This window comes from Vanessa cardui, chromosome 21, assembly GCF_905220365.1.
Source record: "Vanessa cardui chromosome 21, ilVanCard2.1, whole genome shotgun sequence".
Taxonomy (NCBI): Eukaryota; Metazoa; Arthropoda; class Insecta; order Lepidoptera; family Nymphalidae; genus Vanessa; species Vanessa cardui.
Window position 1 is genome coordinate 3,418,126 of NC_061143.1, and position 25,124 is coordinate 3,443,249.

Below are 25,124 nucleotides of genomic sequence, written 5' to 3' on the forward strand. Positions count from 1 at the left end.
GGTGATGTTATTGTTCCTCCTATCTGAGAACAACTAACTGTAATGTATATAAAAATTAAAATGCAGCATTTCAAAGTATATAATATTATTATATGTATGTATAAGCCGCGCTTCGCAGTTAAATACAATTTAAATTAAGCCTATTGAAATGAAAAGTTTGAATTTTGTTTTCAATGTGGGGCCCCTAGACATTTCATCAGATAAACCAGCTGATATAGGTATAAACAAATCATTGCACAAATACTATGCCTAGATCTTTAACAATTAATCTAGGATAATGAAGAAAAAAATACTATATTCAGAGACTTGAGGCGTGGGCGACGTGGTCCGTCCCATGCCCCCGCCGTGATAGGGGCCTCGCGCTCCTAATATTAAGGATAAAGATAACATAATTGTCGGATTATTAAACATTTTAATAATATGTCCGGTGTTTTGGGAGGTTAAGTACATTAACCTTAACATTATGCTTTAACTTTTATCATTATAATTCATAAAAATAAACATTTAAAGTGGCAATGCATGCATTTTCTAGGGCCCCATGTTGTATGCCTGGGCCCCGGAATGGGTTAGGACAGCCTAGATCTGTCCATATTAAACGTAAGTGGCTGATTACATCACAGTCATGGATAGTACCTTAGTACGACAAGTTCCGTGGAACACACAACTTATAGTAATGTGAAAGTAACTCTGTATGTCTGTCTGTGAACCACTAAAGCAATTTTGATATTGGGTATGAAGCAAACTTAAACTCCAAGGAGGATTTATATAATAAGTATATTATCTTTCATGCACCTGACGACTAACCAATCAAACGCAAACATCGTCGCGGTCATCGACTAGTATCCTATAAATATTTTTTTCAATCAGCAAACATCATCAATAAAAAGGGTATATTTTAATGCATATAATATACAGATTCATACTAAGAAACGGGTATTCGTTCGATTGGAAAATCAGTCAGCTAAATAAGGTAATAGGATAAATAGCATTTCACTACGACTGACAAAGTGGAAGAGTATATACTACTATAATTACTATAATTTAAAAAGAAATAAAAAAAAACAAAATTTAATTTTAGAATCGGTTAATTATGACGGCGATCTGAGATAACAAGCATAAAAAATCTTACCAACGATTTGAGAACCTCTCCAAATCACAATTCAGTAGTGACACGTTCACAGGCGACGTTGAATAATCAGCCCGGTCATACAAAACATAGTCTTGTTTTGCTTTTAACGCAAAGTCACGGTCAATCTGTATGTATCGCACTTTGACTTAGTAAACCCGGCATTTAACTTATCGCTCTGAGTATTCTCGATCAGTCGGTCAGGGTATCGTATTAAAACAACAAGTAAAAATGGTGTTAAAATATTTATTATTAATAATATTGTTTGTTAATATTTGTTATGGATACAAAATCCTTCTCGTGTTTCCTTTGCCGGGCAGGAGTCACAGCATCCTTGGAGATGGTTATGTCAGACATCTCTTAAACGCCGGGCATGAGGTAGGTTTAAAAAAAATTGTTTGTTTTTTTTTAAGTTGTAGGTATATCTAATTGAACATTATATCTTGATTGAATTACTTGACTTTTTAAATATATGATAAATTCTTATGTAATGTCAATGTATTCGTAAAAGTTTAACACATGAAGTTACCTAAAATATACGTAAAATTATTTATAAATACAATATTTGGTCCTATATGTTTAATGGAAGTATAAATTTTAATAAACATATTTTCATTTTCTTTTGTTTTGTTTAAAAATTTATGTTGAATTACTTTTATTATTTGTTTTAATTAAAATTAAAATGATTCACTACAAGTCTTTGTAGTAAGCTTAATAATCTTAATTAACTTAATTCATATATTTTTAAATGCTAAAATATAGAATAACAAAGCGTTACAATGGAAATAAATAATATAATAAATATGTTATAAAAATTTAAAATGATTTTTATAAAATAATTGTTTTTTATTTACATATATTTAATTATATTCTAATTCAAAAGCTTAATATATTTACTTATAGAACGTGCCGAATTTATTATATTAGTGTGCAAATTGAATAAATGTCATACAATCTGACTAGTGTGCGTGTTAATTAAACCGACAAACAAATGTTGGCGACTATTTTTTTCGACGCATTACCGCTGTCTAGCCAGACATAAATAATCAAAGTAATAAAGTTGTTCCTAGAAGTCCAAACCGCTTAAGAAACTCAAATTCAATTTGTATTCCTTGTTGAATTAATTAAGATATATAGATAAAGTATGTCTTGTAACTAGAAAAATCTTTATAAAATAAGAATGCAGTTATAAAAAAGTTTAACATATATCACTTTGAATGTTGCAAGTAGGACAAAAAAGTTTCGCTCTAAACCTGTTCAGAATGAGATTTATAACCATAACACATATACTTTATACTATACTAGCGATCTGCCCCGGCTTCGCACGAGTACAATGCTGAAACTAAATATACTATGGAATTTTATAGTTTCCTTCCTCTCGAATCATAATATCTCGTAATCTGCGTAATCTTAACGATGTAAGCATACATAATGACGGACAGCGGTGAGCGACTTTGTTTTATACTACGTTATTAAATTATACTATACTGTATAGCCTAAAATACGTATAACAATAATAACTAAAATATATATTTGTAGCATTTAGAAATAATACAAACTGGTCAGATTTGTGCGTTCAAGAAACTCATTGTAAGTGCAGCAAAAGCGCATTTGTAGGTGTAATAAAAATTACACACACTAAAACACCGTTTACTTATACCTATATACATACACAATTATACATAAGCACACGTTGTCTATATCACGATGACATGACATTATATTTGTTCAGATGCTCATTATGACATTGTCACATCGTAATGAGTTGTTTGATCTATGATAAGCAGAGACCGGATCGCAGATCATTACAATTAATTATCATAATGGATATGGTTATTCACGAACAAATAAAAGCATTAAATTACGGAATCGCCTTTTGGTGACCTCTATTAAATTTCCGTATTTTAGAATTTTTCATTGCAAATTGAAGCAAATTCAATTGTTTTTATTTTCATGTAATTTAAAGATTTGTAATTAACAATATATATTTAGTATACAAGCAAATAACGCTGGAACGTTATCGTCAATTTTTTCGGCGATGAAGACGGGTAGGTCATTTATTTATCACAAATAGATATGAGGTATCAACAGTTTGAACTCAGAATTACGACCCATCAGATACCCCGTTGCCAGTTACTTAGTATTATATAAAATGTATGTAGTTAATCGCTTCCCGCCTGCTGTACGCTTTCTCACAAACTTTTTTGTGTCAGTTCTTTTGAGACAGATAATAGTCGTTTCAATTATCAAAACTTATAGAGATGATAATTACAAAATATTTGATCATTTGTACCAGTATTAGGCGCCCCATACACCTACAATAATATAGTACAATCCTTTAATTGTGCAATAATATTGAATAACCCCTTTGATTCCAAACGTTCAAAAAATTCTCTCAATGAAATAGACAAACCAGGCTCAACAATATTTTCGTGCGAGCATCATGTCTGACGACGAAGTTTTGGCGGGAGCCGCGCTGGTAATTTTGTTGAATAGAAAAAAAAACGAATATGTCTTAAAGAATGGTGGGAAAAGGCCAGTTAAGGCTCACGAAAGGCTTTTAAACGACTTAGACTTAAATGAAGAAAACGATTTTAAAAATTACTAGAGAAAGGACATTGCAAAATTCGAAGAATCATTACAATTAGTAAGCCCTTTGCCAGAGAAAACCGTGAGTGACCGATCGCGATCGCTCCGAAAACTAAAATGAAAAATATTGCGCAATGTTTAGCCTACACAGCGCAAGAAAAAAATATTGCACAATAAAAATTAAGCTCGCTCAATCTCTTATACTCTACCGCTAAACAACAGTACGCAGTATTGTTGTGTTCCGGTTTGAAGGGTGAGTGAACCAGTGTAACTACAGGCACAAGGGACATAACATCTTAGTTCCCAAGGTTCGTTTGTTGTTCTCAAAATTGGCGATGTAAGGAATAGTTAATATTTCTTACAACGTCATTGTCTATGGGTGATGGTGATCACTTCCCATCAGGTGGCCCATAAGCTCGTCCGCCAACCTATTCCATAATAAAAAAAATCTTTTGTTCAGTCATTGTGCAATGTTTCAAAACTATCCCTAAACGTTCAATAATATTGTGCATGCAGATATATGCAATATTATTGAATATTTAACAGAATCTGTGTTTCCACTAAAACATGTACCTAGTTACCATTATACATAATTTAAAAAAATTATAAACGTTCCATAAGAAATCGGGCCCAGGAACGGCTTTACGTGCTATTCGAGGCACGGGAATACAATTCCAACCTTAGATTACTATTGAGATTTTTTCAATAGAAAAACCCATTAATATTTTATGTGAGGACTTGTTTGCGTAAAAAGAGCTTAAGTTCGTAAAGTGAACCCCCGTAAGTATTGCCGGGAATAGGGGTCAAATGTAAGCCTAAGATTGGTGCCTCAAGGTAGGATGTGCAAGCTGGGGCACACCAAGTGTTCTGGGCACAAGCGAGTGCCCCGCTTTACGAGGTGAAAGCGCCTGAAAGCTTTTTTCTAGCAAGATAAAATAATAAATACTATAAACTACTGACAGTCCTTGATAGATACATCTTTATTTATAATACAACACCATTCAAATTAACTACTTATATCCACTTTAATTTTACTTCCAAATTTCCGATACCGGATTATTTAACGTTTATCAATTTCATGAATTATTCAATATATTGACCAAGAATCGTGTAGATTCGACGTCAAATGTTTATTTGTCGTCTTGTGGTTAGAGCAATCCCAATTATAATTATAGCATTTATGACACTGTTGACATAGATATAGTAAGGGACCGTAAACGTGACGAAACTTACCGTTTACAACTTATGTTAATTTATTAATGTTTTAGTTTGAATGAAGCTTGTCTTCAAATAAAAGATATACTTTTAATTATCCACTTGTTATAGCAAATATTCATTTTTTTTTAAATAGATACGTCCTTGTTTTTATTTTACATTTGCACAGAGTCAATATTCGCAGAGCAAACAATAGATCAAAACCTAACTATTTCTCACATGCGCCACCACCCTTGGAAACTAAGCTGTTATATCTCTTCTCCCTGGAGTTACTGAATCACTCACTCTTTAAAGCATAACACAACAATACTGGGTAATGCTGTTTAGCAGTACAATATCTGATGAGTTGGTGGCAACCTAACCAGAGCGGCTGACTTAATGCCCTGTTAAGTGTAGTCTGAAAGTTGGAAGTGAATTGTTATTAATAATTTTCATAAAATTACCATCCTGCTTGATACTCGTAGCGTTCTCAGTAAACCAATGATAGCTCCTAAATTACGCCACACAGAAAACCACCTTAAGAATTAAAATAATCGTTCTTTAAATATAGCAAATTATTCTTGTTGATTCCTTATGCTATTTTACGGTATGTGGTCACGTGGTGATCACGTGACTTCCACTTACACGGATTGTAATTGTAGAACGTAAACAATTTAAACTAATAATAAGTTAAGTCTGTAATTATACTGACTAAGTTCACTAGTAAGGTACGAAGAGCAATTTCGTTTTGCAATCTAACTTTATGATAGTGTTCAGTCAAGGCTTTGTCTGATTGTTGGGCAAACAAAAAAAAAAAAAACAACCATAGGTTTCTGCCTAAAATGGTGCCTGCCTTTAAAATAGTCTCTCCTGTTTCGTACCCGACGCAAAGATGCCTATAATGCAGGCTGCATTTCCACGCTGTACGGCAATGGACAACCTCTGCGCCAGGTAGGACCCGGAGTGACTGTCAAATTTATTTAATTTATTTTTTTGTAATATCTCTTAAAAGAATGGGATTCTAAGCAATTATTTTTATTTTATAATTAGGGTTCATTCGATTGCGTTACAATCATACATTGGACCCTCGTTAAAGAACAAATTTAAATGTTCTTCTGAGGCTTTTGCTTAGACTCAGAACATTACTGGTTGTTACTTGACAATGTGTGGTACGTGTGTGTATCCCGTAAATTTTATTATTATTATAGTTATGTTTAAGCCGCAGTGATTGGAAGTGTGTAAAATCGGAAAGCAAGTTAAACTGTTGGTCGTAATACTTTAATTTATTTAATTTGATGAATATGAATAAAACATCCCATCATATTTTGGTTTCATGAGAGTGAGAAAATATAAATTGTTACCTCAAATTGTTTTGATACATACAAATGTAAAACTCAGTGAGTGCCTTTTTAATGTTGTGTTTTCGGATGCTTGATTCCTGGACTTGTTGATATGACGTCACTATGACTCTCCGTATATACAACTTTTTAATAAAATTAAATCAAAAATTTTGGTCTTCTTGTCCGACAATTTTGTCGGACAAGCGGTGGGTACATGGATTTCCATGTACCCACCGCCCGAAAAATATCTATGACGTCACTGTAAATATGAATGTAACTGTATTTGCAAACACACTTGTGCACTTTAATACGTCTGACGTAGCTGGTCTATTGAGGGCGGCGACCGTAACCGAAATCAGGAAAACATCATCATAATGTGTACGATCACTAGTTTAAAACATGTTTTGAATACGTAATACATAATTACGACCTAAAATCCTTGAAACTATGCAATTTGCAAATAAATCCGGATGTTTTTTATAGGCCATTATGATTTCAAGTGCTTATAAAAAACATAATTAATGTTATTGGTGGAAATTATAGAATTTATGAAGGTACCAGGTATATATTGTTACGTCAAGACTTTAGTGGAGTACCGTTAATAGTTTTTAGTATCACTAACGTCAACATAATTTAGAACAATATTTGTACGATTAAAATTGTAATCTTATTGACTTCTAGGCAGGATATAATTCATAAAAGTATATATATAAACTAACATGACTAACTACACAACTAACATGACTTTCTATTTTTAAATGTTGATAAACAATTGAGACAACTGCTGAGTTTCTTGCCGGTTCTTCGCGGTAGAATCTGTGTTTCGCACCGGTGGTAGCTTCACTTAGTATAGTTTGTTAAAAGACTCGCAAAAGAGTCCTTGAGTTATGAAGTAATAATACGAAGTAATAATATGATTGCCTGGGTGCTCTAGGAACTGGGTAGTTCCCGGATTCGATGAAAATTAGCAACTGATTTATGTCTATAGTGAAAATTTTTAGAGGTTTAAGCAACATCGATATCTATACATATAATAAAATTTAAGTGTCCATTTGACGAGACATTCACTGGCAGACTAATAATAAGGCAAAAATAACTTTGTTAATAAATAAAAATGCATACGAAGTCGCTGGAAAAGCTATTTATAAATATTGTTAAAATTATTTCGAGACAGTACGTCTACGTCATCTCTGACGTAATTATATGTTGATATAATAAAAACCTTCAAGCACTTGCAAAACAAAAAATGCATAACATGATCGCAAAAATATCAAACAAACACAATAATTTATTTTTAGATACAATACAATCTAGATCGACCGAACCCAATGCTATTTACTGATAAAAGCCTTGAAATTTATTAGTAGATGATCTCTCTGTATTTCCTTGGATTATAATGAAAACAAGAATTACACAGACATATTCGATACGATATATGTTTTTGTATAAACAACATCTATGCTTATAAAATATTATCATCGCCGAGCGTAAACTATTAAAGTTAAGACCATGAAATTTGGTTAGTATCGTCTTTTGATTAAGAAGATATTCACAAACAACAACAACAACAGCCTGTAAATTGCCACTGCTGGGCTAAAGGCCTCCTCTCCCTTTAAGGAGAAGATTTTGGAACATATTCCACCACGCTGTTCCAATGCGGGTTGGTGGAATACACATATGGCAGAATTTCTATGAAATTTGTCACATGCAGGTTTCCTCACAATGTTTTCCTTCACCGCTGAGCACGAGATGAATTATAAAGACAAATTAAGCACATGAATCAGCGGTGCTTGCCTGGGTTTGAACCCGCAATCATCGGTTAAGATGCACTGGGCGATTTCGACTCGAAGATACTCACTAAGGAAGGAATTTCAGATTTTTTAACACTAAGAGGTGAAATAGAAGTTGATGTTTCATTTCGTATATACCTAGGTTCGTTAGGAAGTCTGCTTCGCCGTGACAATTAATATAACGCAAGGTCAAACCTTTAAAATGGCCGGATTAGACCTATATATCTTAGGTCTACTCCAGGCTCCCGCCATTATAAACCTTATTAGCATGGACTGTTCTATGTTGTCTGTTTGACAGTAAGCTCTGCGCTGACCCAGAAATGTGGTATACAAAGAGGTCATAATTCAACAATTTATATTAATCTGTAAATATATTCAACTTCCACGCGAGCGAAGCCTCGAGCAAAAGCTAGTAATGCACATATTGGCTACATTTGTCGAAAAAATAAATATCTTATGTGAAAAAAATAAAATAAACTATGTACGTAAAATGATAAACATTTACTTATGCTATTTTTATACAAGTATCCTTTAATTTTTATTTAAGTTTTTAATTATTTTAATCAATGTCGTATAATTATAGTCATTGTGATATTTTACGCTCGTGTGAATTACTCTACTCAAAATCAGTGCTGGCATCATAGACTTGATTAGATCTGATTTGACGTTTTAAAATTATACTCCTATACAGCTAACTGCTGTAGTTACATCATTTTAATATTATATTTTTGATTACGTTAAAACGGTAGTATATTTTATATATTTGATTAAAGAAAGTATAGTTTTAGCACTATTACAAACTCAAAAAATAAAATATTTACAAGTATCACATATCTTAAAATTTTAAAATGGGATGCAATATTTTCAAGAGTGCAAGACTGCAAGGAATATGTAAGCGAAGGTATTTTGCCAAAAGATGCCCCATTAAATCACCTGTCTTCATAAATAAAAGTAAAATGTGTCTTGTGATACTAGGTTAGAAAAAAGTCCCTTTCGTTGTATTACACGTATAAAATAAAAGGCATAATCAAGTAAATGAAAAACGTGAGATATTAATTAAATAAAAATAATTGTTATCAAATTACAACATTTTATCATAAATTAAATTTTAATTTCCGTAATTTAAACAATATATTTACGAATGAATAAATTATATAAATAAACTTTTTATTATTCATTATTATAAAAATATTGACACTAAAATATACAATTTTTTTTATTTATAAATATTTTATTATAAGTTAATCTTTAAATTAAATCTTTGTAAACAGCCGCTTGTAAACTACTGTACGAGCTATGTATAGCAATATTGTTATTATAGTTGATATTTTTTGCTGGCTCGCCGAGACACTACAAGACATTTCCAAAACAAATGAGCTTGGAGCATGTAGCATGGAGCTCTCGATCGCTCCCGCCCGTTTGACGGTAGTTCAAATGATACAACAAGCGAATAGGTTTGCCTCGCCAAGAGCAAGATAATACCGACCGCATTTTCTCAGTAATAGATTCTCGACGAGTTTGTACAACTGGCTTTACGCTTATTTCAGTCTAACTCTTATACATGGTCAAGTATCTGGAGGGAAACGTGAGAAAAGAACCTTAATTAAAAAATAATAGCTTACATTATTATGCATGTTATACTGATATGAGGACGAACACGCTAAAGTAATAGGATATCGTAAAAGCGAACTACCCGTTCGGATATTTTATAGGTCAACGTTGTAATAAGATGGATCAAGTTTAAGAGCCGAGATGGCCCAATGATTAGAACGTACATCTTAACCGATGATTGCAGGTATACCCAGGCAAACTGATAACCTGAAGTATCTTGTGCTTAATTAGCGTTTATATTATTATTATTTGAGCTTGACGATAAGAGAAAAAATCGTCAGAAAATCTAAGACTTGAAAGAAATTCAGCCACGTGGGGCACCTTGGGTCATTGGCCTATTTTAAAAAATCGTACACAAACACAACACTACTAACAGAGGAACACAAACTAACAGAGGACCATCTCAGCCGCTATGATCTTTAAATTATCATTTATGTAATGTGGATATTTTTTTCAGGTTACCTACGTGACACCATTTCCAACGGAGAATCCGCCGAAGAATCTTCGATACATAGATGTTTCCGAGTCTTCGAAATGCGTAAATATGGGTAACATTTTTGATTACTATTTTATAATCATGAAGTAAAAAGTAAAAAGTATCAAGTGCTCGGCTGAAACGATAACTAGGCTATTTAACAAATAGGTCAGTTGTTGGTAATTGGTAATCTTCACCCGTCGATACTGGCACCTTCACCTTTCTTACTTTACGTACTTCATACACCATACAAAGAAAATAAATAAATACAACATATATTCAGCCTTAATAAAAGAGGCGTACAATTTTGTTGACCTTATCGCTACATAGAAATCTCTTCCAGGCATTTAACGGTGTAGGTTTGGATAACTCGTTGAATATTCTTCTTCCTTTCTCCTTACTTTCATTGCATTTCCAAGTACTAAATCTAAGACGTCTTGACATAAGTCTCATAAATACACGCACATACAAGACTGTCCTGAAACAGTAAACTTACTAATACAATAAATGCAAAATATTATTCAAACTGTGGCAACCGCGGTGTGAACTACTGTTAAATTAATTAAAAACCTGCTAAAAGAAGGCACAGGCAGTTTCAATAATCCAACACCAACTTTGCTGACAATGAAAAGGTATTTTTACGCGTATACTGTGAAGTTGTAAATTGAGATATTGATTTCATCATCCAAAATTAAACTTATTATATTATAATTATATATGTATATATTATAATATATATATATTCTAAGATTTTAGTACCTATACCCAATATAAGTTATGTATTGGGTATAGGTTCTAAAATGCTATAGTTAATATAATGGCACTATTTTAGAATGCTGACGCACTTATTCACACTTTCGCTTTAAGCATAGTTGAAGAGGTAGACTATGCTTTGAACTATTGGCAAATATTGTTAAAATTCCTTTAAGCCTAATGGAAATTATTTTTTCAGGCACCTTCGACATAAAGGTTATCATGGATAAACAAATAAATTTGCAAGACCAAACCTTATTGATGCCGGTCTTCGAAAAGTTTTGGGAATGTTTATTTAAAATCGAAGCCTTGCAAAGATTTCTGAACGATCAAAATGAGAAATTTGATGCCGTTGTTGTGGAATGGCTGTACAGTGAACTCGGTTCTGGGTATTGTATATTAAAACTTACTATAATATTTTGACTATGCATTATAATCTCAGTAAGACTTCAGAGCATTTTCAGGGTTATTTTAAAACCAAAATGAAAGTTTTTGAGGTGTTTGTTATATGACGTAGCAAGCGAGTGTAGTGTTAATGAAAATTTTATTACATACTATGATATAAAATACACGTGGATTAAGATTAAAAATAACACAGACAAGATATCTTATTTATTTGAAATTTATGAAAGGGTACAACTGTAACAGTCAAACAATGAATAATGAATCTGTTGCGTATGTGTTGTTCATCGATGAAGAACTTAGACTCAACTCTGATTGCTATTTCTTATATCTTATTTTCAGCTTCGCTACAGTGTTCGATGCCCCCCTCATCTGGTCTTCTTCCATGGATCCTAGTACCTTCGTACTGTCCCTGATGGATGAACACTTAAATCCAGCCTACACTGTGCACCATATGTCCAAGGATTACTCCTTTTCGTTCCTAGACAGAGTTTATCAATTGTGGAGTGTGGGTAGAGTGCGTTACTACCAATGGTAAGGCTTTGTACTATTTACCACTTTCTCTCTATTATATGTCGACGATGTTGATTGGTTTCAGACCGATTTCGATCATTTGAATAAATTACTAAACCAATGTACATCAATCTACTACACTCTTGTTTAGTAGATGCAGCGCGTTTAAGGGAATATTTTAGTATATAAAATTACTAGCGACCCGCCCCATCTCCGCACGGGTGAAATGTAACTTCAGCGCAAAAAAACTTAAAAGAACAACCCTATAAAAACTTCTAAAATGATCAGTGTTTTTCTTGTCCTAAACTTGTGTAAACCTTCCTTATGAATCAGTTTATCTATCTATTAAAAAAACTGCATCAAAAACCGTTGCGCAGTTTTAAAGATTAAAGCATTCATTGGGATATAGGGACAGAGAAAACGACTATGTTTTATACTATGTAGTGATTACAGAGGTCACTAAAATAAAGGTTCACCTTTGAAGACTTGATGGGAACTCTTGTATCGAATGTATTAGCATTATAAAATTATTTTTACATTAATTTTCAATGTTATTAGAATAGAATACCAATAACACTTACTTCTCCAGATATATACTTTTAGACTACCAATCACAGTGCTTTTCTTTTTAGGGCTAATTCCAACAAAGAAAATGAGTTGTTCAAGCAATTATACGGACCTATTGTTGCGAAAAGAGGCCGAGTAATGCCCGAATTTGATGAAGTGAAATATAACGCGTCACTCATGCTCGGGAACTCAGATATTGTTACAGGAGACGGTATAGCTCTGCCACAAAACTACAAGCACGTTGGTGGTTATCATTTCAAAGATGACAATGAACCATTGCCTAAGGTATATCTTAATATCGACACTCTATTCTAGAAGAAATAAGAGCATAATTTGAATCAAGCGACAGTTTAAGAATTCACAGATGCACGGGTTTGGCTACTCCGAGTTGTAGCAGTAAAGTGTTTTGGCTCTGCTATTTAGCACTTAACACGCAAGCTGACATCTGTAGAGAACTGACAGACTATTGAGGATTATGTTTAACCACTTTTCCGCTTGCTTCAACTTTGTAGTGCATTCAATAATATTGAGTTTCTAGCAATAAGTACCCTGGCTTATTTGCTCTAGGTTTTGGGTATCCAAGACACGTATCAACAGATGTTCTGACTACGGATTTATTATATATATAGTATTTTACGTCACCAAAGCTACAGGACTCTATGTGACAGGAATCCTGTATTTGCTTTTTCCTTGATACAATACACCAGAAAACTTCCAATTCCACCTAAAACTTGCTCAATTATCAAACAAACGTAAATATCAATTGTAATTAATGTTTAAATATTTTTAGCAAATGAAAGAAATCGTCGATAATGCTCCACATGGCGTAATATACTTCAGCATGGGCAGTAATCTCAAGAGCAGCAATATACCAGATCACTTAAAGAGGAAGCTCCTTGATATGTTCAGTGAATTTAAAGAAACTGTGATTTGGAAATTGGAAAAAACGATACCAGACTTACCGAAAAATGTCCATATATCTCCCTGGGTACCTCAACAAAGCCTTTTGGGTAAATATTACTTTAATAATTTCGTCGTTATATTTTGTTGAGGTTGTAAAGAATATGCACATTTGATGTAGCAAATACGTCTCGCCAAAACCACTATATTTATTATTTTTATATATGTATTCCTGAATATAACCTGATATTTTATAATTTATGGAGCTTGTGGACGACAAAAGTGCTGTAATATTGAAGGCATCGCCTTTAATTTGTATTCGGTTTTATTACTTCACTTTCATTAATGCCGGTTCTCCTCGGTAGGATCTACTTTCGGAATCGTCGGTAGCTTTACTTAAAATAGTAGTTAAATGACGATTCGAATCGCTTGTAAAAGACAAACTAGAATAAAGTATATTTTGATTTGATAATATTACGTGCGCTCCATATACCATGTCTTATATTCAGAGTTATAAATAAAAACAAAAATAATCATAAATATGGTTAATAGTTGAATTTTTATTTCAGCTCATCCGAAATGCGTGCTCTTCATATCCCATGGAGGTTTGCTTTCACTCCTTGAGACGTTGCGAGCAGGAAAACCTATCATCGGAATACCGTTCTTCGCAGATCAATATCTTAATGTAAATAGAGCAGTTGCTAAAGGTATCGCGAAACGAATAGACTTTGATGAAAACGTCATTCAACCATTGAAAGGGGCTATTAAGGAAATTTTAGAGAATCCGAGGTAGGTGTTTTATAATTCTACATAACAATATATTCTTCGACTAAAAATACGTCTGCCTGTAGCCAATGGGCTAGTAATTAAAACAAAGAAGGTTCAGGACTAGCAGAAATAATTTTTGATGTTCTTAATATATTAATATTGTTAGTAATTTTTGTCTTGATTTATTGTTGATTGTTGATTATTGGTTGGTTAAGTGGTGAGGAAACCACCGCATTAGAAGGTAGTTGATTAAAGACAACCACATGTTTGTTACCTCATAACTTTTCACTGGGTGGACCGATTTTGATAATTTTTTTTTTGTTTGAAAGGTAGTGCTTCCCGTGGGGTCCCATTTTTTTTTTAATTTTTTTCCGATGATGGTATCCATATGAAAACGACATAAGTCTTAAATTTGCATTATGTATATGCGCGACAAATTGGTGAATAACTGAAAATCACGTTAACCAATTTTGATAAATCTTTTTTTATTATAAAATATATACTTCAAGGGTAATTTGGTGAAAGTTTGGTAAGGTTCTGAGCACAGGATCCATGACAAAGTAACGGAACGGAAGGGAACGGAACAATTCTGAGGAGCACGTTAGCGATACTCAGTCGAATCTTTTATTTATAGGTTATTTGGATATTTGAGTCACCTACCGTAATGTGGTTATGTTTACGTAATTATCATAGTCGAATATTATAATCAACTAGCTACCCACCCCGGCTTCGCACGGGTGCAATACTGATACTAAATATACTACAGAATTTGTGTATTTACGACATCACATCGCAAACTTCTAAAATTATCAGTGTTTCTTTACTATATTGTTCATGTATTATATACACAAACCTTCCCCTTGAATCACACTATCTTATTATCTATCTATTCTATCTATCTGTTTTAAAAAAAACCGCATCAAAATCCGTTGCGTAGATTTAAAGATATAGGGACAGAGAAAGCGACTTTGTTTTATACTATGTAGTGATGGAATTCCTATACGGCTCGCAGTTAGGGTGCGATATGGGGCAGAATTTCTTACTATCTTTAATCAAATTTTGTGTATGTGATGTGATGTCATATGATGTACGAAATATAGTTGGTCTTTTTCAAAGTTTTTTTGCTGAGTTCGATTATAGCTCTTTCGAGGGATCCTTGTAGTTTACGCCGCGTGACGTATTAAATCCGCATTTTCGAAAGTCTATTTTTGCTTTATTCGCAAGTTTCCTTTGAAATTGTCCTCGAAGTAGTTTCTGACTCATATAAACGGAACGCTTAATCTATCCATATTAAAAAAAAATAGTTAGTCAACATCAGCTTCACTTAAAATCAAAAAATAAATAAAAATTTTAACAAAAAGAAAAACCGACTTCAAACAAAACGCTATTTTAAAACAAATGAATATGCACGAAAAAGTAATAAAAATAATTGCGTATTCAACATATTTTTTAGAGTCTTCCTAAGTTAATTGAAATGAAAAATATTAGACTACTTAAAAGTCGATTGATAGATATTACTGTAGGGTTTTATTGGCTGACACCGGCTCCAAATATACCAATAACTATAACTACATGATATAATCGTTAATCGACTTTTAAGTAGTCTAATATTTTTCATTTCATTTAACTTAGGAAGACTCTAAAAAATATGTTGAATACGCAATTATTTTTATTACTTTTTCGTGCATATTCATTTGTTTTAAAATAGCGTTTTGTTTGAAGTCGGTTTTTCTTTTTGTTAAATTTTTTTATAGTATGGGCTATGAAAATATGTTTCGATAATATTATCATAGATCATACCATAAAATTTGTTATAAGGGCTATTGTATTTCATTTAATTAAATTTTAATAGTGAAGTTACAATTATAAATTTCCCAATTTTGGCAATGTCATACGTTATAATGTGATAACATTTTAAAGTCACCTGTACGAATTGCAAATAAAAATAGTGATTGCTGAGACGATAACACCCGCATTGCGTGTATTATGTTTATGTGTAATAATAATTAACAATAATTATTGTTTGATAGTGAAACGACCAACAATGAATCCGGTTTTATCTTGACTTTTGACATATGACACTTACGATTGCGCAAGCTAACGTAACTCAGGGTCAAGTCATTCGAGGCCAATGTTTCTGATAGTGTTTTAAACTTATCTAACTTATTAAATTATATCATAATATTTTGAAATATTAGGTAAAGCGAGTCTCTCTTATCTTTCTCTAATTACTATTTAGAAAAAAAAAATTGTCAGCCTCAATGTACGCATATTTTCGCAATTAAATACTGCACTGTATCGATCAACAAATGTTTGGAATCATCACTAATCAAAGTCAATAATAGATAAGTATGTTGAACAAAAACAACAACAAAAACAACAGCCTGTAAATTCCCACTGCTGGGCTAAAGGCCTCCTCTCCCTTTTGAGGAGAAGGTTTGGAACATATTCCACCACGCTGTTCCAAAGCGGGTTGGTGGAATACACATGTGGCAGAATTTCTATGAAATTTGTCACATGCAGGTTTCCTCACGATGTTTTCCTTCACCGCTGAGCACGAGATGAATTATAAAGACAAATTAAGCACATGAATCAGCGGTGCTTGCCTGGGTTTGAACCCGCAATCATCTTAACCGATGATTGCGGGTTCAACTGGGCGATCTCGACTCAGTATGTTGAACATCTTCCTTTAATGTTTCAGTTACCAACAAAGGGCAAAGGAGCTCTCAATCCAGTTCAACGATCGTATGATTCCGCCAGGCAAGGAGCTGGTGCATTGGATTGAACACGTGATAAAAACAAATGGCGCCCCACATTTGCGCTCTGCAGCGCTGCACGTCAGCTGGTACAAGAAAATGTATCTAGATCTACTGTTAGTTGTACTCATCGCTTTAATGCTGATTTTGGCCGTCAGTAAATCTTTATTTACCTTTATACAAGTCAACAGTCTACAGAAGAAGAAACTGCACTAGAATTCGAATTATTAAATTAGCAAATACTTTTTATTAATTAGAACATTTATTTGTAAAATGTGTAATTATAATAAATAATACTATACATATATTTTTGTATTATTATCACCACTATTTCAAGGCTAACGGAGAAGAAAAGAAAAAACTAATCTGTTATCTACGTTTATCATTATCAAATTACGGTCTTGTTTAACTATTAATTAGATGATATACTAATTATTATTATTACATAATCTTTCGGCATGGACCTTACTCTTATATAGTCTTCTCATAGCTCATAGTGTCAAATGTTATAGAATTAATCAAAGACAATGAAATTTAAACACGAATATTTTATGGTATAGACTATGGTCATAGACTGCAGTCTATAACCATAGTCAGTAGCAGTAGTACAGTGCGCTGTAAGTCAACAAAAATGTCAACATTACTTTATTAGTTATGTTACGTGTCTTGTACCTGTAGTTCCACTGACGTACTCACACTTCAAGAGGCTTTACAATAACAAGTATTTCTGAGTTTATCAGGGTTTGCACATGAACTTACGACTAAGTAAATTTTTTTTTTAATAAAGTAGAACTAGAAAGATATATACATATATACAGACACACATAAAATGTACACAAATTCTCTTTCACTCCTTACATAACCTAGTCAAAACGCAATCTCAAAAGGAGCATCATTCATAAGGAATAAAAAAAATAAAATAATATATTTATATTTTCACTACTTTATTCATTTCCTTCAAATTCATAAGTAAATAGAATTAAAATATTGGTAACATTGCCTATTGTTGTCCAGTCGAACGTGTTACATTTTTATTTTTTTAAAACCTTATTTACGGCTAAATTAAAAGTTAGCCCGAGGCCTTTGTCTTAAAAGAACTAAACAGTGATCTAGAAACAATCTTCCCATTATAATAAAAATGCAACAAAATATAATTAAAAAAGTTCGATGCAATGAGTAACATTTTTATACACTATGATTTTATACTTATTTTTTAATATATCTTAAAAAAGGTTTGTTATTTAAAATAAGATTACAGTGCTCGTTTGACTGAACTTTTTAAATTCCTTCGATATTTACATTTTGTCACAGATTAAAAAGTTTTTTAACTGTCATCGTTTTAAACCGTGGACGGAGTAATGAAAGTTGTTTTTTTAATTTAATTTTAATTAATGAACATTATACGTGTTCATAAATTAAAATGGGTAAGTCTAAGTAATTAAAAACATTTTTTTTATTACTGTCATTTTTAAAAAGGACAAATTAATTGTGATTTGTGTTGATAGATATTTAATTTGTCACGACCAATACAACTCAATGAATGTTATATGTTATAGTTAAAAATCATAAGATAAATGCAAAAACGGAACTCTGCGGAACCAACAAAGAGTAAGTGAACACAAATTATTTACAAGTACAGGTTTTAAATTAAGTACCTATAATTTATATCTGCATCTAAAACTATTAGGACAAATTAATATACTTTTAACATTGTAATTTTTGTTACAAATTTACATGAAAGTAATATCTAAATATGGCGTTAATATTATGGAATTCAATTTTCCATTTCCAAATTATTTAAGATCAAAACCATCCTAACCAATTATTAATAACTTGTATAATTTACACCTTGATAGGTAGGAGACAAAATGGCACAACTTAGAAATTAATTTTTTTTTATGGAAATATTTTCATGTATTCGTGTATTTTATGGTATTGATTTGCAGTATTTACTGTGAAATAAATGATCACAGTACATACTACAAGCAATGATGTTGTAGTAAACATATATGTTATTAACGCGCAAAAAATGATGATTAGAAAACGTCCTAATTGGGACGTTTGCTTTCGGTCGTTTTACGTAGTAATACGTTATAGTACATCATAATTACGTATTAATACGTTTTGCGTAATTAAAACATCTAGTTATCCCTTTTACTTATTGTTTTTATCAAGCTATCCTTTTTATTTTTAACGAATAAATAAAAATAACACTTGTATCTGTTGCTTAGTATGGATATAACATATCTGTTTATTAGAATATCATTGACTACAAGGGAACATTTTTGTCAATGCACTATTCCTTTCATTTATAAATATTATTTATAATAAGGACATACAGATATTCATATAAGGGTTTTATTGAAATAGATTTGCATTGAAGACCACAAAAGCCTTATAGAATCTAGTCTTAGTTTCATGTTAAACCTCATTTAATTTTTTTATGAAACCAAAATTTTTAAAATTGTCATTTTGTCACTATCTGTGGAGTTATGTTAAGGCGATAAGAGATATTGTCGAATAATCATAGATAGGCTACTTTTACACAAATTAGAAAATGTTTCGTAAATTCAACGGTAGGTGGTGTCTGGGTGGCAGGGTGCGCGTGAGATCACGTTCGCTCATAGATGGCGCGCGTGGTTTCCTTCGCGGCACAATGGCGCTGCCTTCCACCGCCAGGCCATTACGTGCTCTGGAAAATATATTTTTAACTTATAATTCACTCAAAATACACTATAATATATTTTACGTATACTATAAATAAACAAAGTCTATTTGTTTTTTACAAATAACAAAAGAATTACAAATTGATAAGAGAAAGGAGTAACGTCAAATAACCAACAAAAAACTGTTTGATATCTTTTATTTTACATGCTTTACCCTGGAGCGTACCTATCGTAGGGCCAGGTGGTGCAGTGCACAAGGACCCCGGAGATCAGGGGGAACTAAACCTTAAGCTTTTGAAGCTAGAAAATCACGACTTTGCGCACAATATTTCTTATTTTGTATCTATATTTATTAGTTAAACCCGATCCTTTTTCTCTGCACTGGGGCCCTTCCTCACTTAGCTACGCTACTGGCAGTACTACGTACCTTATCGGCGTAGGATCTTCTTCTGGTAGCCAGCAATGTAGGGAGTACCCTTGCCGCGTCTGAAACGACGGCCTTCTCGATGTAAATAATATGCTTACAAATTTATGTCTTATGAAATTTAAAGATATATTATGAAAACAAGCATTCAACGTAACTGAAAATATTGTTCTTTGTTCTCTCGTACATTTTAACTTTGACTAAACAACTGTCTGTAATAAGTTGATGACCTATCTCAGTAGAGTACGTTTAAACCACTCAAATCAATGTTTTTCAATGGAATGAAGTCAATGGTTTAAATTCGTCGTAATTATATTACAGAAAGTACATAACCTTAGCGAATATGTAATTTTGCCTCGAAGCCCATTTGGATGAAATATCATTTACATATAATCACACACACATTTACACACGCACACACACATTAATTCTCGTTATCCTTCATTGTTTTTATTTCTTTATGTATAATTTGGTTAAGTTCTCATATGTTTACAACAAACAACAACAACAGCCTGTAAATCCCCACTGCTGGGCTAAAGGCCTCCTCTCCCTTTTGAGGAGAAGGTTTGGAACATATTCCACCAGACTGTTCCAATGCGGGTTGCCTGCCTCATATGTATAATTTAGCTTTAAGAAGTAAATAATGGAAGAGCACACTGGTTCGTTGTGGCCCAGACTTTTGCTTATCACAAGAACCGGGGAACTCATTTTTATCTGTAAATCATTTGTTATGAATAAAGCATATATATTATATAATACCTAGGGAGTACCTAGTTTACTTGGACGTGCCATCCCATACCCCAAAGTGGTAAAGCTAATTTTATGACATTAATAGTTGTTAGAAGACCATAATAGCATGAGATGCCATCGTTAAAGCTGCAGCTTTACCTTCACAGAGCTCCTCGTTTTGCTTCGCGAAGCGCGGTACGTGTGAAGATCGGGCAGCATTTCGGATGACTTATTCACACTCTTCGACGCCACTATTGAAGAGTCTGAAATAAAAAAATAAATTTATTAGTTTTATATGTCCTTGACGTAATTATCTCTGCCAATAGTAAAATTAACGGTCGTTAATTTTTCGCAATTTGGATAAGGCTACTTGACCCAAAGCTGCTCCATTGGGGCTTGGTGGTTAATAATGTGACAGAATTTAATTGAAATTTGAGACATGAAGGTTATGATTCGCTTTTTCTCTTCACAGCACGAGATGATTAAAGACATCTTAAACATATGAATATTTATCTCGCTGGCACAATAATCATCGGTTAAGATCATCATCATCATCATCATCAGCCCGTTTTTGCCCACTGCTGGACATAGGCCTCTCCAAGTGCCAGTGCCACTGTGGTCTCTTCCAGCTACTTGCATCCAGCTCCTGTCTGCCTTGGTTAAGATGCACGCGATCTACTCACTCGGCCATCTAGGCCTTGAAATTGGCTTTAAAAGAAGGATAAACCGGTTTAGCGCTTTGTGCAAGCCTGGCTATATTTGTAAAGCTAATGAGACAAACAGAGGTGATAAAATATCTTGAATTTCCTGAATGCTAGTCCAATAAGGGTTCAAACAACTGTTTAGATTGACGATGTAAGGAATAGTTAATATTTCTTACAGCGTCATTGTCTATGGGTGATGGTGACCACTTACCATCAGGTGGCCCATATGCTCGTCCGCCTACCTATACCATAAAAAAGGCTACATATGTATGAGCAGATTATATTCTGTTATTGATCGTGTCGTGTATATATATATATTTATTGTATTTTACGTAACTAAAGCAGAGTTGGCCCAGTGGTTAGAACGCGTACTTCTTAGCCGATGATTGCGGGTTCAAACCCAATATATATAGCCAATATAGCTGAATATTCATGTGCTTAATTTGTGTTCATAATTCATCTTGTCCTCGACGGTGAAGGAAAACATCGTGAGGAAACCTGCATGTGACAAATTCCATAGAAATTCTGCCACATGTGCATTCCACCAACCCGCATTGGAACAGCGTGGTGGAATATGTTCCAAACCTACTCCTCAAAGGGAGAGGAGGCCTTAGCCCAGCAGTGGGAAATTTACAGGCGGTTGTTGTTGTTGTACATAAATGATTTAATTGTGTCGTTAAAATTTACAGTTTTTATTTTCATTCACAAAATGGTAAGATGCTTACTTATGGCGATATAGTGTATAAGTGACCATATTTCAAATCTACTCTCGAAAGCAATTTTTAGTGAAACTACACACATAAGTTTTCAACGTTGTTACCTAATTAAAACTATTAATAAATTTTACCTGAAGCCTCCTTTTTCACGGTAAGTGTGAGTCTGCCTGCCTCATCGATTGAACGGCGCGTGTGGCCCTGCGTGCATTGCGCGCCGCAATCAACCTGAAATCAATTGCATTACGTCATAAGACAATATCGAAATGAAACATTGATATATTATAATATTACGTCTTCTATAAGTCTCTTCTCTTCCCGTGACAAAATAACATAAATATAATTTTTGTAATTTATTATAACACTTTTTTTAAACAATAAGGGCAAAGGCTGCTTTTCGCTCTTTTTACTTCACTCCTGGAGGGTATAAAATGTGGATAGACGGTTTGTGCGCTATACATAAAGTTACATAAACTCGCGCAGGTAAAGCCAAAGTTTGAGCTTGTATCTAATAATTAGACAACATAGACATATATTTTAGTTAAATATATTATGTTATAACTATGCTATAGTTGTAGAAGTAAACTTTGTAGGATAAGTTAATCGGTATTCGTTTTTTTTTTATCCATTAAAAATCAAAACGACCTCCGTGGTCGAGGTGTGTACACCGGTTTTCAATGGTACACCACTCCGAGGTCCCGGTTTCGATTCCCAGCCAAGTCGATGTATATTATCATTGGTTTTCTATGTTGTTGGGTCTGGGTGTTTGTGGTACTGTCGTTACTTCTGACTTTCCATAACACAATTACTTTAGCTACTTACATTGAGATCAGAGTAATGTATGTGATGTTGTCTCATATTTATTTATTTATTTAAAATGATTGCCCTATATATACTTTAATTAATATTCACAGGATCAATTTTGAAATCTGATGCACAAGTTTGTAGCTAATTAAGCAACCAGATTGATATTAGGAAAACCAATGATGCGGAAGAAGCTCATGTATAGTCGGGGTAAGAAAAGGTTCGTCACCTTAAGATCTATTTTCGTGTGCTCAGTATGAGCGGTAATCTGCTTCACCGATCGAGAATGACATATTGCCTCGCAATGATTTGATTCAAAAGGTACTAAGAGTATATAACTTGATAAACCAATGAATTTGAAAACTGACGACGACTGATAGTTCTCTTAGTCCGGCTGCACAATAGTAAATGAAAGCACTCTTCTTCTTCTCTTCTATAATTATACTTGAATTGTCAAGGAATACTTGATGATTTTAATATTCTCCGTCATTATGATTTGATTCGAGTTTAGACAGACCGACACATTATTATAACAAAAATCAACGTAATCATATCATAGAAAATATATTTTACGTTAAAAAGTAAGGATAATTAATTAACTTAAATTTATAAGTATAAATAAAATAATAGTAAATTTTAATATAAGAGCTATTTATGGCAATTGTTAACACATTAAGAAAAAAAGTTTCTTATAAATATATTTATATATATTTCTAACAATTAAAATTTAATAAAATCTATTTTCAAAGATCGTCTTACAGCGCGTGCGCAGGGCGGGGGGCGCGGTGTCTGCTCGGATAGACCGGAGTTACGTCGCCGTGGATCCGGGAAGCGTAGACGCATCTCGACATCGTTGGGTAACGCAGCCGGGCACGAACCCGCGACTGTCACCGCCCACTCGCCTACGGACATACTTACGATCTCTTTACGTGATAGTAGTAATATTTTTTTTTATTCTCATGCAGATTATATGCAAGTATATTCATAATATATCCTACTACTATTATAAAGGCGAAAGTTTGTATGTATGGATGTTTGTTACTCTTTCACGTAAAAACTACTGAATGGATTTGAATGAAACTTTACCACAATATAGCTTATACATCAGAATAACACATAGGCTACAATTTTTGAGGTTTCTAATGTGAGGTCGTAAAAAAAACACATTTTTTGCGCTTACATTGCAAACGCTGACTGAATCCTACAAGATAGATCAAAACAATGTACTACAGTATTGTACAACTTAAAAAGGTCTACAAAAAAGTCCGTGATGGTATATGTTTATCTCTTAGGAATAACCCACAATTACCATTTTTTATCCTTTACTTTGTACGAGAAATAATGGCTTATTTACGAAGCGATTTTAAGCGATTACTAGACTAGACGGGACGAACCTGAAGTCCACGCGAACGAAGTCGCGGGCAAAAGCTAGTATCTAATTAAAGCTGTCTTTGCAAACCATACTCTTAATATAGCGATAACATAAATTGAAAGTGTCAAATCATATTAACTAATGAACATGTGTGATCTACTAGCTTTACAATATCAAGTTGTATACAGTATCAAACCTGGAGGGGCGGCGCGTCGTCGTCTGCGGCGCGCTGTGAGCCACGCAGGCGCCAGCGAACACAGCAAGCTGCCACTCGACTCGCTCGAGCTAAATCCCTCCTCGCCGTCGTCCCCCTCTCGCTTCCCACACCCTCCCCTCTGTCTCCTCTCCTCCTCTACATTCACCTGACTCTTTCCCCGTCTCTCCCTCCCTTTCAAGCGCTCCTTTCGGCGCTCCTTATCTCCCAGCGACGAGACCTCGGAGGATCGTCTCTCGGAGAGCGAGTTCGAGCCGAGACTTTCCTCGTCCTTTTTGCCGCGTTTGACGCGAAATATTGAGGGAATCGTTTCTCTTTCGCTGTTCCCGCCTCGTAACCGGCGGGTCGGCTCGCACTGCGACGAGATCGACTTGCGCCTGACGGTGGAACCTTCGCATAAATAAAACGAACGTCCAGTTTTCATATGTTTTATTAGACTTCGATAAATATACTGTATACACTACGTACTACATAAACGATTACGTGCTCGCGTGCCTCTCGAAATACTGTGACGTTTTTATAAACGTATTACAAGTGTCATAACAACGGGTGTCTGTAACTGCGTGGCCATAACTTTATCTCTTACAATATAACATGTAACATAACAATTTCCGCCAAAGATTCAACGTTAGTGATATCGAAATCCATATACATAACAATATATTTAACTTTACGTAATATAATATAATTTAGTAAATTCAACCTTTGCAGGAT

At 33.6% G+C, this 25,124-nt stretch overlaps 2 protein-coding genes across 3 annotated transcripts in view; one reads left to right on the forward strand and one right to left on the reverse strand.

The window, feature by feature from the left end:
- The first annotated feature begins 1,160 nt into the window (after positions 1–1,160).
- LOC124538790 (UDP-glucosyltransferase 2-like) lies at positions 1,161–17,089 on the forward strand. The gene is made up of 8 exons (XM_047115988.1): positions 1,161–1,504; positions 10,108–10,198; positions 11,078–11,267; positions 11,623–11,814; positions 12,426–12,645; positions 13,151–13,370; positions 13,830–14,049; positions 16,730–17,089. The coding sequence occupies exons 1-8, from the start codon at positions 1,358–1,360 to the stop codon at positions 16,998–17,000; spliced, it is 1,551 nt and encodes a 516-aa protein (XP_046971944.1). The 5' UTR covers positions 1,161–1,357; the 3' UTR covers positions 17,001–17,089.
- A 622-nt stretch (positions 17,090–17,711) lies between these two features.
- Positions 17,712–25,124, reverse strand: part of LOC124538730 — a 77,264-nt gene continuing 69,851 nt past the window's right edge. The window contains exons 5-10 of one of the 2 annotated variants that reach the window (XM_047115899.1): positions 24,393–24,800; positions 23,584–23,726; positions 22,155–22,248; positions 20,763–20,866; positions 19,878–19,936; positions 17,712–19,476 (exon numbers count right to left, since the gene is read on the reverse strand). In XM_047115899.1, the coding sequence (XP_046971855.1) occupies positions 19,335–19,476; positions 19,878–19,936; positions 20,763–20,866; positions 22,155–22,248; positions 23,584–23,726; positions 24,393–24,800 (950 nt within the window). In that variant the 3' untranslated portion in view covers positions 17,712–19,334. Of the gene's footprint in view, positions 19,477–19,877; positions 19,950–20,762; positions 20,867–22,154; positions 22,249–23,583; positions 23,727–24,392; positions 24,801–25,124 lie in introns of both variants that reach the window. The other variant, XM_047115900.1, reaches the window with a different exon arrangement.